The sequence below is a fragment of the Lepisosteus platostomus genome, chromosome 15, assembly GCF_059453375.1.
Source record: "Lepisosteus platostomus isolate fLepPlt1 chromosome 15, fLepPlt1.hap1, whole genome shotgun sequence".
NCBI classification, from domain to species: domain Eukaryota; kingdom Metazoa; phylum Chordata; class Actinopteri; order Semionotiformes; family Lepisosteidae; genus Lepisosteus; species Lepisosteus platostomus.
In genome coordinates this window covers 27433525-27449303 of record NC_142625.1, presented here as the reverse complement: position 1 = coordinate 27449303, position 15779 = coordinate 27433525, and the positions used below count along the sequence as shown (strand labels likewise).

Here is a 15779-nt window from a genome sequence, read left to right as displayed (position 1 = left end):
ACTGCCAGGGGTCAACCATACGAAAGCTTATGGCAGAAAATGTGAAGTCAGTTTTTTAGCTTTCAATAACAGTTTTCTAACCTCAAGCAAGAAAAGAAAATCAGAATTCTGCTTTAAGACTGGGGCACTACTGTACAAGTACTTGTTCACATCACATGGACTCCTATTACAGAAGCGATCAGGCTATTTAACGCTCAGATCAATGAAGTAAAAATAACATCAGTATCCTGTCTCATGGAGCCACGGAGAGCATGACTGAAGCTGTTCTGTCAAACGGACATGACACCAGCGAGCACAGGGCCAGGCCTGTCAGCCAGGCCTCCAGGAAAGCAGGGCTGATGAAGGTCACACTGCTCTCCTGCTCCTCTCTGGAAATCATCTGCATTCCAGGCCACACGCGTCACGCCAGCGCTCACCTCGCACGGCGAGCACAGAACGAGCACGAGAAGTGTGCGATTGCAGGGCAGAGGAACACTGCTGCTGGGCGCCTGGATGACTTTGTGACTTCCAGGAGAGGAAACGAGATGCCAGGCTGCTGAAGCTCCTAATTGATCGCTTGCCTGAAACAGCTGAAAGGGAAGAGTCCGGCCAGCAGAGCAGATTACAGAAGAGCTCTGGCCTGGTCACAAGTTCCGATACCTTTTTGGTATCAGCTCTCAAAGTCCACCATTACATATCCCTACACCTGGAAAATTAATTTCGGAATGAAACTGTTGAGTTATACTAAGACAGCATTTATGAAAATATATCTTAGCCAATGAAGATCCTCCATTTCAAATGAAGTGTCCTGTGAAGGGCACATTCCTCCTGCTGCTCCTTCCTCTTCCTCACCCCACCCTGCAGTGTCCTGTGAAGGGCACACTCCTCCTCCTGATCCTTCCTCTTCCTCTCCCCACCCTGCAGTGTCCTGTGAAGGGCAGACTCCTCCTCCTGCTCCTTCCTCTTCCTCTCCCCACCCTGCAGTGTCCTGTGAAGGGCAGACTCCTCCTGATCCTTCCTCTTCCTCACCCCACCCTGCAGTGTCCTGTGAAGGGCACATTTCTCCTCCTGATCCTTCCTCTTCCTTACCCCACCCTGCAGTGTCCTGTGAAGGACAGACTCCTCCTCCTGCTCCTTCTCTACAGTGGAAAACAGGCCTGAAAGACCAGAGACTCAGGTATTGACTCCTCTCTTTCACCTTCCTTTGTAACAATTCTGCATCTCATCATCCTACCAGTCCCCTGACATGGGATTTAAACATTTACAAAATCTGCCAATGATAGAGAATCTAAGATGCTTCCCTAATTTATGAGATGCACTGAATCAAGCGAGCACACACAGTATACACAGACATAAACTGCTTTTTACAACTCCTCCCTGAGGAGCATTCATTAGGCATTAAGAGACAGACCAATTAAATGACAAACTGTTCTTTAATTCAGCTCCCTAATCCCAGTGTCCCTTCCAGGCTCACAGTTTCAATTAAAAGCTGATAAGTAGGCTTGTTGGCCTATTTCCCTCAAGGGAATGCTTCTCTAGAACTGTGACACGGCTCTCCAGACAGCTGCAACAAATATTGTTGCTTCCTTCAGGAAATGTTGGGGGTAAAATGCATATCAGAACAATGAGACAGAATTAGATTTTATCCTGTTATTGATCATGTACCATATCTTTAACTATAAATAGTTATGAATATTATTACAGGGCTTATTTCACTGTGGTCAATGACTTGAAAATCAAGCAAAGAAAACATTTACCATAAATGAAGACACACAGAAATGACACACTGCCCCACACTGGCTTGCAAGGACTGAGCCGAGTGGTGTAACCGGTGCTGGCAGATGGAGTTAACAGAACCAGTACACAAGCAGCTCTTAAACTGCAGCCCTGAGCCAGAGACACGCCCCACACAGCAACCCACAGGCATCTCAGATTGAATCACCACCACACAGAGCGCGAGGAAGGGTGGGTATTCAATATGTCAATGCAAACCAGGTTTCAACTCTCCTCCTCAGACATCTGAGATCATTGAAGCTAATTGCCCTTTTCTTCTGTGATCAAACCTCCATCACTTTCTTCTGACCTTTACCAACTCACGGCTTGACTGTCAGGTACAGTGCGCAGAGCAAACACTCACTGTGATAAGACGCCTCCTTTCTGAAGGCAAATAAAAAGCACCAGATACACGCACTGTGTGCCACTGTGCATACTGAACACCACCTTGCCAGGCGAAGAACAAGCTTGTTTGTCCTCTGCTTGCAACAGCTCATCTGCTCGCTTTCTGAATTTGGTTTTACACCTTAATGAGCATCATAGCGATAGCCTGGAGATATGAAAGGCACAATCACCTTGCATTCATTATTTTATACTGAGTAATCATGTTTCACTTTACCAGTACTGTGTTAAAAGTCATCAATCAGAACTACAGAATACATTAAAATAGAAAAAAACAATGTATCTAACTTTTGTCCAATATACTTAGAACTAATGAAACAAATGTACTTTACTGCAGACTGTAATTTTCATGCTAGCCAACAGTAACAGGAGTGAAAAACTTCTGAAAATCAGCTTTGATCTCTTTCATATCTTATTTATTACTCAAATGAACTTCTCAGAAATCACAAAGTCATTTCGGATACAGACTCCTTTTTCACAAGTTTAAGATCTAATCCAGTTATAGTATTGTGGGGTGCAAGGGGGTGCCCTGTCCTGCAACTCTGAAGAAACTAAAGCAGTATAATCCCTAACAGATAAATATGAAGGATGGGTATGCAGACAAGAACTAAGAGTGACCTGCACATTAATGAGAGATAACTGGCATCCTTTTAAATTCATCCTAGGAGCAGTTCTTTATTTTCCAACTAAATGCAAGCGGTTGATACTGCTGTTCAGACCCTCGGCTTTCAGTGATGCTGCAGTTGCCGTTATTGTGCTTCTGAAGCAGAGGAGGGAAGCTGGCCCTGCGTGGAATTCTTCTGTTTTCCTGTTCCGCTGCTCAAGCTGAAAACAATGCCTGGAGCACATGAATAATGAAACGGTTTCCTTGTGGGAACAATCTTCCCTCTCAGGGTGCGAAAGCACAGGCTGGAAAATGATGAATTGCTTCTCATCTCACGTTATTAAAAAAACAATAAAAAGGATAACACAGACAATTCAACTGAAGCTCCCACCCCGTTACAATTATACAACTCTATGCAAGATACATTTTTTTAAATACACATGCTATTATATGCATGTATATATATATGCTATTTAAAGGAGGATACTCCCCAAGGAAGTCCACGAAAAGGACACTTGAATCCTCTTAGTTTCAATGGGAATCGAAGGTGCAGGTATCCGTAAAAGCTTCTGTCAAGGGTGGTTACCATCATGAACGGCAGGTTGCCTTGCCTCAGGGTAGTGATGGCTTGCATCCAGCAGTGCCCAAAGTTAATTCTTTACATATGGGGGGTTACCTTCAATGTGGGTTTAATTTTTCATCTAAAGCATTCAATTATCAATCAATTACATATACCGCTCAGGATCTTTCATTAAAAGACAATGCATTCTGGTATGTTTTTTTTTAATCACATTGCTCTCATTTTCCAGGTCTAATACACTGGTCCGAACAAACTAAGTATCTCACTGTCAGGTACACTTGGGTTAAAAGGTGGCATTTGGGGTCGAAAACTTTGATGAACCAGAGCGTTTGCGTTTCCCCCTGGAGGATTAAAACAGCTCTGACAGCAGCTGACAGCTGTAGAGATCATACTTAATGAGGTCACACTGCTGCCTTCCCATGCAGTAACTGCTGCCCCCGAGAGAGAGGCAGAGATAGAGACACAGAGACTCTGTCAGATAGAGAGTGAGAGGCAGAGAAAACACAAAAACAACCAGAGTAACACAGATCAACAGAGAAAGGAGGACGGGGAGCGAGATAGAGGACCTTGTCACATTCAGACCCCACAGTAGCTTGATGCAGTTCAGGTTTTCAGAGCTGACTACCTATTAAAGGCTTCTATTAAAAGAAATGAAGAAGTTTTTTTTTAAAGGACACCTGTCACTTTTTGCAAATATATTCTTGATAAGGTAACAGCCAAACTGTTGTGCTGGAGGTCTAGTTCCCTCTGGGCACTGTCACTGAACAGTTGTTGCTCAAAGCCGGTTTACCTGCTCCTGCCTCTTAGCTCTTCTGAGGGCATCAGTCTGAACATCACACCTGCATCAATAAGTCTGAGGACTAGAAATCCATAATGCAGCACATCCTGATGAAGCACTTTTGCATCATGGCCATGCAATGTATTCTAACATTTACTGTTATCATGTAACATTATTTTTGAATGATTAGAGTCTAACAGTGATGCAGTAACAATTCTTGCACAAGCTACAGATTAATTAAGATAATACTTTATTATATGTTTGAACGTCTTGGCACTTCCCTGGTAGATCTAGTAAGTGAACACCAGAAGAACCAGCTATTTCTGAAAGAGAAACCCTGGTTAGATTTACCTGCGGAGATAAGTTTGGAAAGAGTGCAGAACGAGTATTTGGCCAAATAAAACACAATTAAAAAGGACCAAATAAAAAAGATAAGACACATATGTTAGTTCAATAAAGTGGAAACTATTTAGAAAATGCAGAAAAGTGTCTGGTAATGGAATGTGAATATTTAAGACTCTGTTACCTCAAAGCTGTGCACGGCCCTGCAGGTCACATGGAGGAGGGAACTGAAGGCTGCGAGACAGATGTGGTCAAGCTCTGGGTTTGGAATAGCCTGACAACCGAGCTACTTCTTTACAAAAGTCCATGTTTAAGTTCTATATAGCCTTGTCTTCTGCCTCATGCCCTACATAGGTTGCCTGGATGGCAATGCACTTAGTCTGAAAGAACACTGGATGATGCAAATCAAATGAGTCACACAGTCTGGGCTGTCTCTGCTTCACATCTAGTTCCCTCAGCTGTTCTCTATAGTGACTGCATCTTAGCAGTATGCTTACTTATCGATTCAAAATGGGCAATCGATTTAATTGGGGTGGAAGAACAAATGTCAGTTCATTGAAGTATAAGATTAATTACCAGCTTTGTTGATTATTTTCATGATTGGCTGAAATGGAAACCTGACTTTCTTCAGCACATGCTTATTATCTCCCAAGAGAAAAAAAAACATCCAAAAAATGTTTATCATCATAAAAACCTTGAACATCAGAATTAATCTGCACAATGCTGCTTGGAAACCTGGAACAGCCACTTCAGCTCATCCCCACGTCACAGGGGAGCCCAGAGTTCCTATCAGTCTCCAGACCTCCACTCCTAATGGAGGAATGTGCTGAAGGAACTGGGGGGCAATGATTATTTTTCTAGAATTAAATCCTTAGACAATTTCAAGGGTGCATCATAGCTTAACCTGTGAGAGGGGGTGGGAATAGTCACTTACAAAATGACACAAAAGTTATTGATGCTATAATCCTCCCCACTCACAGCTCTAAGTCTTCCTCAGCTACTGTTGTAAATGAAGGATACTATGTCAGAGCATCCTCTTTCTGATTCTCGTCATGATGGAACCAGATGTCCTTACCAGCGAATATCTTGAAGAAACAATGGTCATTACACATCTAATGGACCTGAAACACTATTAAATCTGAAACTGCTTTGGGACATCTGGAATGAGGATCACCAGAAAGCATCTAAAAAGTAGTCCAAAAACTGTGAAGACACGCAATAAAATCATCCTGCAAAGAGCAACGCCTCATCTCCACTGCAGACACAGCTGGGCTCGGGTTCCAAGGCCTTGCCCAGCCCATTTAAAAAACGTTCTTGTCCAGTGGCGTCATGATGCAGAAGCTAAGGGACGGTACTGTGGCACTTTTTAAAGAAAGACATAGTAGAAATAAATGCAGAAAAAAGCACCCTTGACAACAGGTGCAAAAAAAATGTGAAGAAAAAACATTTCTAGTTTTCTTTCATGGTTTTAGTGTGGTAAACACTGCAGGATACTACAACTATTTTGCATCCTAGACATCCTAGGACCTCACATGGGCACTCAACACCTCCAGTCTCATCGAGAAGGCACAACAGCAGCTGTACTTTCTGAGAAGGCTGAAGAAAATCCACGGATCCTCACCAACTTCTACAGACGGACGGTGGAGAGCATACTGACAAGCTGCATCACAGTCTGGTACAGCAACTGCACGATATCCGACCGTAAGGCACTGCAGCGGGTTGTCAAAACTGCCCAACACATCATCGGCAGTGCCTTACCATTCATCCAGGAAATCTACAACACCAGGTGTCTGAAAAAAGCCACCAAAATTATGACTGACTCCACTCACCCCAGTCACAACTTGTTTGTCCCCCTACCATCTGGTAGAAGGTTCCGGACGCTACAGTCGTACTCAACAAGACTCCGAAACAGCTTCTTCCCCAGAGCAAGCTAGTGACCCTCCCCACTCCCACCCTCCAAATTATGATCTCTCCTCACTTTTTCCTGCACCCACAACTACTGTACTCCTACACCACTATATACACCATACTTCTGCCATACTTGAACTTAAAACTGTACTTGATTGTACTTGTACTAATTGATAATTGCTGTGTTATTTTGCTCTGTTTGTGTACTAATGTTACAGATTTGATGGGGAGAGTACTTTCACAGTTTTTAATACAAAATATAAAATTAAATCAAATGAATATGAACAGTGACTTTAATATAAATGCAACCAAAACACCAATCCCAGCGGCTATAGCACCAAAATGGCCTCCTTTCACAACACACAGACCATTGGATCTGTTTTTTATACCTACTTGCCTTTTCAAAACAGATTCACTAATCAAATCTGACTCTTTATATAACTTTGTAATGAAAAGCATTCAGTGGAAGCAACAAGAACCTTCTTCCTCTGCCTTAAAAAGGATATCTGTTTTTCCTGTGTGGTGGCTTCACATCTAGATCTTTGTGAAGCTCTTTGTACTAAAAAATGTGTGAAACTGTTAAATCAATAAATTTTACCAGAGTATGTGGTAAAACTGCACATCCAGCTTTGAATAACTTTATTGACAAGTGAATCAAATATCCTATTTCTGTGCATCATGACTAAAATGTCTAAAAGTAACTGAATCCGAGCATCAGTAATACATTCTGCCTGCATGCAGCTCTGTAGACACAAGGAAAAAATGTAATTCACATCGAGTGCTTGTGGACGAAGCTATAAGAATAGAGCACACTGTTACACTGTTTTTAGCTGTCTGTATTAGATAATGTGCAACTCCTAATATTCACCAGTGCTTGTCTTAAAATGAGCACAAAATGTATTCTAAATGCATTTCAGAGTGACACTATGACATTTGATTTAATACTGAATCATGCACACTGTAAAATATAAGGCAATTTTAGATATGAAGTACAAAGAGCTGTAGTTAGACATGGATGTGAACAACATTTTGAAGAATCAATGTTCCAAATCAAAAACAAAACAGATTGAAAGGGAATCAACCCCATTTAGAAAGAAAACAATTATTTCCTTCTCCGCTTCAAAGTTTAGTTTAATTTAGTTTTTAAAAAGTGTGTTCGATTTAACATTTAAAAGATGGAAGGTCCTTAACACAAGCAACGTGTTACAGTCTGACTGTGACACTTCTCCCTCATAAGCTGATATTAGAATTTCATAAAAATAAAGAATGGATTTTCTTCTTGAGCCCAAGTAAAATGTTCCACATAGACAGGCAAAAATAAACCCGTGCATACTGACTTATTGAAACCAAGATTAAAACTAATTTAGACATTAAAAGCTTTAGTGAAAAAATAGGCCTTTAAGCGAGTTTGAGGACGTCTACGGCACCAGTCTCAACAGAGCTGGTGCTGACGGGCTCCAGCTCTGCCATCCTTGTCTGGTCACACCTGTCTCCCAGGCTCAGTGCTACTTTCCTCATGGCCAGAAGTGACAGACAGCTGCTCACTTCAAACCAGTCTTGGGGGAAGTTTCAGTTTTCTTGGAATCAGAAGAGGAGCTGGAGCCATTAATAAGGACTGGAAACTGGGACTGCTAATTGTAAGCGGTTTCAAACAAGGCTGTCTGGAGCACTTGTCCAGCACCAGGCTAAAATAAGAAACTGAGAGAGTAAGCGGAACTGGGATGTGCTGGCTGTTCGAGCACCAGGCAGGACTGACAGGCGGCATGACACACCTTGCCTGGCAGACAACTGTCAGAGCGCGTTAGCAGTGCTGAGCGAAGCAAACACAAAAACAAAGACAAGATGAAAAAGGAGCAAACACCCACAGCCAGATCAATCATCTGGCTGCTGAGCCATGACTTTGGAGACCCACTGTCCTCCCACAGCCCTTTACCTTCAAACCACGGCATTCACTGGCTACTGAGCTGCTCTGGAGAAAGCCTGGACACACTGAACACAGCTCCTACACCCTCTCTCTGCCCCCATATCAGATGCTTAGGTGTAGCAACCAGGCTAACATCAGGTTACAGAAAAACCCCAAGACCCGAGCTGCCCCCTTGGCAACACAGAGTCACAGGTCCAAACAGCACGACCTCTCAGGTACTCACCACCTCCAGGTCGCCCTCTGCTGGCAGCTTCCTGCTGTCCGAGGACCCGCTGCCAGTGCCACTCTGGCTGTTCGCCTCCTTCTCCTTCTGCTCAAAGTACTCCAGGAAGGACGGCTTGGCTGACTGCACGGTCTCATCTCTCCCTGCGGAAGGAACAGGAAAGGAAGATTTGTTTTACTCCCTGCGCTTGCGTCAATGATACTACTTACATTACAAATGTGATGGCTGGAGGGCGCTTGATTGTTATAAATTTTGAAATGTTACAGGCTTTGCAACTGGGAAACCATAAATAAGGAGTAAAAGAAGCTACAGGGAATATTGTCTGTGTTGTGGCTGCTTGAGGACACTCAATACAATTATGAGTACTTTCAACACCAAGGGCCTCCAGGCCTTCCTTCTATTTTAGGCTCAGACCTTTCAGGACCAGTCTCTGCTTGGCGCTCATACAGCACAAATAAATTTCAAATTAAAATTTACCCGAAGTTTTTGGCATCCGTTTAAAATGCTAGTGTGGCACCCGTGGGCCTGGTGCAGTCTTATTTATTTGTCATCCTGCTTGAGCGCCCCATTCCCCTTCTATTCAATTTAGTTAAAAAGGTCTTCGCTAAAGAAATGTGACTGTGGGGCAGGGTGAGGAGCAGGAGCAAAATGTGTTACATATTCCTCGGTATATTTTGGATTTATGAATGTTGCGCCTAACGGGTAATAAATTGGTACAAGAAACTCAATGCCTGTGAAAAAAAGCACTGTAACACTAACTGTTCAATTTCACACTCCTGTGAGCAGAGGTCAGAAGTTAATAAATACTGCTCTCGAAATAGCAGGAAAGACACAACGCCAATCTATTGACTTCAGGCTGAGACTAAAATACACAGCAACAGAAGGGGTAGCTGCCAAACCCTCAGCAAAGGCTTTGTTTTTCCTGCCTTCACAGTTTAGAGCGATCCCCTTCACCTGTGACTGGCACTAATTCAAGGTTTTATAAAGATCCTGGAAGAGCCATGGTGTATCCTGAGTCACAGACTGGGGAAGAGATGAAAATTACAGAGCAGCAGACCCCCTAATGGGAGACGAGCACCCTCTCGAACGGCACCGTTAATCTCCCGAGCACTTCTGCTCGATAGCTGCTCTCGGGGTCAGAGCAGTGAAGCGTAGCTTATGTCGGAGGGAGCTGCTCAGTCCAGACCGCCCAGCACAGGACAGTGAAGTGACTGAATTCCACTCCCTGCTGTCCACACATCCCTCAGCCACTTGACCACTGGGTAGACTACACTTACAAAGGCAGTGAACAGTGTACGGAGAGATTTCCAGTGATTATACCATGAACACGCCTTGAATTGCCAGGAAAGTGAGAAAGCAGATGAACTAAAGCTATTTGTCTCTACTTCAGCAGAACTGCAATATCACTATTTTAACTGCATCAAATACAGACCATATTCTGTGTCCAAAAGACTGCCACTTGCACGGCAAGTTTCATGTACATTTTGCAGTATACATTTGACAGAGCAATTTCCCTGTACCTAACTTCACTATGCTCTGCTCGTATAACAGTGCACCACACGTCTGCTGTAACAATAGCAGAGACTCGAGTGAAGATGAAACCGCATGTCCCGGACACAGCACTGCAGCGGGAGAGAGAGGACGCCTTGCCTGGGCATCACCTGGGACTGAGCCGCTGCACAGAGCAATACATAATTAAAACTGTTATGTTAAATGTTTCCTCCTCCTTCCCACTTAAAAAGGGCCAAATGTATCCCAAAGGGATGTTTAAAGAGTAAGGCCTCCAGAATAGGTGTACATAAAGCCACAGCTTTAGACAACGCCAGAGAGGTCATGTCCTCTAAATAACTACAGGCAGAGTTTCTCCAAGGTACAACCCCATCACAGTCAACATCACAACCATTTGAGGGCTTTATAATTACTGGAAACACAAAACTTTACCCATTACAAATTGCATGTTTTTTTTAATTCTTACAAAGCACTTTTTCTCTTAAGTTTTAAATAGATCACAGTGCAATCAGAAAAGAATAAAGTCTTACTTATTTATAATCTTTAGTTACAGAATCAACACATGCTCTCTTTCTTATGATTAATTCATAAGACTTTAAATTATTAAGCCATTTCAATCCAATTCAGATAAAAAAAACCAATTGCATGTTTCATACAGGGAAAAAAATAAATCACCACATTATGCAAATCTGTAACAAGGGGCTCAGTGCACTCGGCAGGCTTTTATTCTGTGACAAAGGTAATCATTCTTAAGATTACAAAGACAGGAAGCTGTGATGAAATGATCCCCGTCTATATTAATAACGATCTGCCACCTGTCACTGCAGCCTGATAAATTAGACTGTGCACGTACTGTATATCAGTCGCCGCTCCCAGTTGCATACTTGTGAAAGGACTTCGGGAATAATCTCTGCAAAGCCCTGTCTTTCAGCAAGAGGCTGGCGAGGAGAAGAATTACTCCCTCTACACTGCCTTGTCCTCACAGGACACTCTTTACAGTCCAGGTCTATCTTCTGTACAGCTCTGCCAGGCCAGGGAGGTGGACTGGCTTCCCACAGTACAGTATATGTATGCGAGGTGTTTCCCATACCAGGGCGGGGCAATTCCACTTCATATGTTACTCCACTTTTTCTGTTTCAACAGTCCAGTAGTCTATTGATCATTACATGATGACTATAAGCACCTCCCTGACAGCCGGGAGACTAAAATACATATTGATAGGTAACAACAAGATTAAAAACTCTGACACAACGAGGGACTCAGAGGCTGATCCTCAGACACACCCACGCCCTGTCCAGGACAGACACAACACAGTTCGGTTAAAACGAAGGGCTTGCAAACTGGGAGCATGTTCATTCTTTTCAGTTTTCCCCTGGGAATGGACTCAAGTCCGTGCGCGAGTCTAGCAGCAGCGCACGCCTGCGCGAAGATGCCAGATCTGTTGCTTGCAGCTGGCAGGGTAGTGCAGAATGCGATACCCAGCCAGCAGACCCTGTGTCACTGCAACCCATTGAAACACCACTATCGCAGTCCTGCCGTCTCAGACATCAGCCGGAGGCCGGAGATACTGAAGCGCAAAGCAGGGAAGAAGAGAGCAGTGCCAACATTAATAATTCACCGGCTCCGCAGTGCAGCCCAGGGCAAGGCCTCTCAAAACTTTCTTCCATGACTTTTCGGTTTTCATGGACAATTAAATGAAATAAAAGAACAGCAGCGGAGAGAGAGACCTACTCGGGTGAGAGGTGCGCTAAAGGAAACACTATTTCAATTATTTAAAAACCCCTAACAAAATGTTTTAAAAGCAGTTGTGGAGTGATCCCACTGGCCCAGAAGGCACACTGCAGACTGCGGAAATAAATCTGAAAAGTTAAATAAATTCTCCCCGAGGTCAGCAGAATAAAAAGCTACTGTATCGGTCTTTTAATAATCACAGGTAATCTCCACTGTGGCCAGCGAGCTGGAACTCTGTGCAACTGCTGTCCTTCCCTGGAGCGCCAGCATTACACTTAGAGGAGCATTTTCAAGACACAATCCTGTCCAAGCACCCTCCATCTCAAATTGTGCTCAGCTTCTTTGTTTACTCTATAAAATCTTTTCCTCATCCTGGGAAGAAACGTTTTCCCATCTAGTTTTTAAGCTTTTATCTCTCTAATATGGATGAATGCGACAGATGTGTCTGGACTATCCTAGAAGTTCAGAGCTGTCAGGGCTTTATTCTGTCAAGACAGGCGGAGAGATATCTATTAATTGTCTGATTAGCTCAAGCAATAGATCATCACAGCTGTTATACAGCTGCTTGCAATATGAAGGAGGAAGATTTACACAACAGCCTGTACCAGGGGTAATTTACACTGATATAGCATCACAAAAATTAGCAGACAAATGTCTATAAGCAGAGAGGGCATTTTTGCAAGGGGTGTTGAGAAGAAAGGCCTTCTGGGCAGTAAGCAGTGCTGCGCAAGGCGAGATAAACACCATCAGTAATGATGTGCCAGACAGGAGGCCAGGCACAGGGTGAAAATCACCTCTACACAGTTCTTACCAGCCAACACTGCTTATTTCCCAAATGCCACTGTCCTCACTTGTAGAGTTTTGTTTAAAGCTCAAGTCCCCTTCTCTTGCTGGTATACACGCCAATCCTCTTGTGATCAATACAAGTATATAAATATGTAAAAATAACCTACAGGATTGAGTATACATGGAGGTCTTCATCAAGGAGGAGAAGAGAACGCAGACCGCACATCCAAGCAGCATCAGAGTTTTTGCTTGTTATTTGCTTCAAGCAATAGAGACCAGCTTCGTCGCCTTGTGCTCAAGTGGGTTTTTGCAAAGCAACCTCCAGTCTCCCACAGGCAAGCAGATAAGGTCTGGTGGGTAATTCTCACGTTCCTCCAAGAGAGCCTGGTTCTTTCCTTACTAAACGCTGCCATCTCCTCAACACGGATGGCCCATGATAGAAGCAGCAGCAGAGTGGAACATGTTGTGTCCTTCAGAACAGATTATTTAGTCAATGCTCAATGTCAGATACGAAAAACCTTTTTCTAGTTTTAACTGCTCACGCTGCTCAGAGGACAGTGAAGTCAAGATGAAAAGAGACATCACCTTTTTACACACTGAGGTTTCTGTGCAAAACTGCCCAGACTTTGGTCATCCCCAATCATAGCCATAAGCCATAACACTCACCTGAACATGAGAACATAAGCTAATTTGACAGCGACAACAAGTCCTCAAGATCAGCAAAGCCCAAATTAGTAAAACTGAATTTTTAAAGACTCCAGTGCGTCAAAGTCAACAGCATGATTTGGCAACTCATATCACACGCAATTACAAAACAGGAAAGCTTCTTCTCAGACTGATAAATGCGGCCATTCAGAGCATGAATACGGCAGTGAGCCCTGTTGCTACATGCACATAGAAGACACGCAGACAAACACGCTACAGGCAACTAGATGAAGAGACTCAACCTGCAGAGAGGCACTGCCACAAGACTCACATTCTGGATCAGTCTACCTTGTTGAAGTCAGTACGTGTTGTGTTGGGTCATCTCAGACAAATGTGTCTGTCAAAGAGGAGAGGACCATGCTGTAGTGCTGAGTGGCAGCATGTTTCTGCAGCACTGAAAAGCACAACATTACGCACCCAAGGACAGACTCTACCTGGCAGCAGCACAGAGCTCCTGTCCTCTGGGGCTGAGAGGGCACTTGCTATGGCCTGCTGCCGTGATGTGCGAACTACTGAGCCCCACAGGGAACCGAGGCAGAACCGAAATCACACCCAGCAGAGATCTCCACTGCTGTCAGTCTGGACAGTGAAAAACTAAAGCAAAATCATTTGCTAAGTTCACTGCTTAACGACATTACCACAGCTTCCTGGCAGCAAGATGACACAGACGTTTAATTCCAAGAGCACCATTAGCAAAAATCAATGATTTAAGACAGTGAGAGCCCCCACAGGAAGAATACTTAGTTAAAGGTAAATGCCGAAGATTAGAATTAGAATCTAATATGTGGAAAAGTTTATTTTCCTCACGTCACTTGACCTATACAAATTAAATAAATGTTTTCCATTGAAGGCTTGACAGGACCAGTGTGCTGTGAGCCTGTCGGACTGACCAGACTCCAGGGACTCACCTGGCAGTGGCTGCTCTTCTGTGCTTGATGTCCTATTTGACCAAGTGCAGTGCCCTCCAGAGGTACTGGGTTTCAGAAGTCGAAACGGCTAGTTTTGCTGTATACTCAAGCAATTCGGATTTGAGATGAAAGGATGAATGCAAGACAAAAGTACAGAATGTCAACTTTTATTTCTGGGTATTTCTGTTTATATATGTTGTACTATATGTTGTATAGGTATTGGGGCAACTGATTTGTGCACAAATAAATGAGCTGTGAGTGTCTGGTGCTGAATTTGGCCTTTTATGAGGCCTAAGCCTATGGAGACTGGAGAACTGTCTAAGTAAGAAAAGCAAGCAATTTGGATTGTTGTGTGCGAAACATTTGCAAAGTAGTATGAAGTTAGTTTGTCCCATGCTCTCCTAAAATGGGGGAATTAAACACAAAAAGTGGTTTTGTTCTGAAATATTAAAGCATACATGTGCAGAAATACTCAGAAATAAAAGGTGACATTTCTATACTTTTGCCTTACATTCCTTTCATCTCAAATGAGACAGCAAAAATAGCCATTTTGCCAATGCACAATGTAAGTCATATTGCTATCAGTGGTTCACAATGAACTATATGAAACATCCTTCCTGTGTTGCTGTTTCTGGGTGTCTATAACATATATACATTATTTTAAATGATTATTACTACTATATAAATGCATTGCCCTAAAAAGTGAAGTGTGTCCCCGGGAAGTCAGACAGTAAAAGCTTTGTTAATCCTTATCTGTACAAAATCCCAACCCATGTCCTGGCTCATGAAACCAAACCTGATGATTAATTAATAATTCTGGGGATGATGCCCCGGAGTAGACTGCTCTCTCTCCGCTCTGTCACAATCTTTATTTTCTAAACCTGCCACTGCAGCACTTGTGAAGTACAAATTCACCCAATATGTACTGCGCAAGTACAATGTATTAATATCCCTCTAGTATTTTATTCTTGTCCATTAGTATTTATTTTAAAAATTTTCATCTAGTGTAAAAGTCTACATTGGGAAGAGGAGCAGAACAGAAACTTTGATGATCAACTCAGAAATGTAGACATTTATCAAAAAATAAAATCCTAAGAACTTGACTGTCCTATTGTGCTCTAGTTTTCACCTCAATAATTGACTTTGCATGTGCAGCTGAAACATCAAAACCTTTTCATCTTCTAATGAACTGCATGCCCGCAGTTGGTGCTCACAGCATTGCTCTGGGCACTGGGGGTACTTTCAGTGTGCTGCTCTGAGGACACCTTGTGGACGACATTGGGATAGCGCCATCCTGGAGAACTGGAGGCAGTCAACCAGCGTTTAAAACATAGTAGAGCAGATTTTAAATCACTTATTGATTCCATGTCAGACAAAACACTAAACTATTAAAGCTTTACAGGTGTTGGCCAATAGTAATTTCAAAACTCTGGGTGTATCCTCCTCATGGATCATCAATCAATTGATCTTTTTCCAAATATTTTAAAATATTAGCAAGTTGCTTACTCCTCAAATGTGAAAGTAGCAAACAAAAAACCCAAACTTATCCCAGAAGCATAAGATATTTTTTAAATAAAATCACTGAAATAATAGCACTTAAAAGCTGCTAAAGAAGGACAAGCGCAAA

General features: G+C 43.0%; 1 protein-coding gene across 1 annotated transcript in view; it reads right to left on the bottom strand.

Moving 5' to 3' along the window:
• The window catches only part of LOC148648441 (serine/threonine-protein kinase 4-like), a 32714-nt gene that overhangs the window by 6104 nt on the left and 10831 nt on the right, over positions 1-15779 (bottom strand). Inside the window, exon 11 of the mRNA XM_088607962.1 lies at positions 8514-8656. Coding sequence (XP_088464088.1) covers positions 8514-8656 — 143 coding nt within the window. The remainder of the gene's footprint in view (positions 1-8513; positions 8657-15779) is intronic.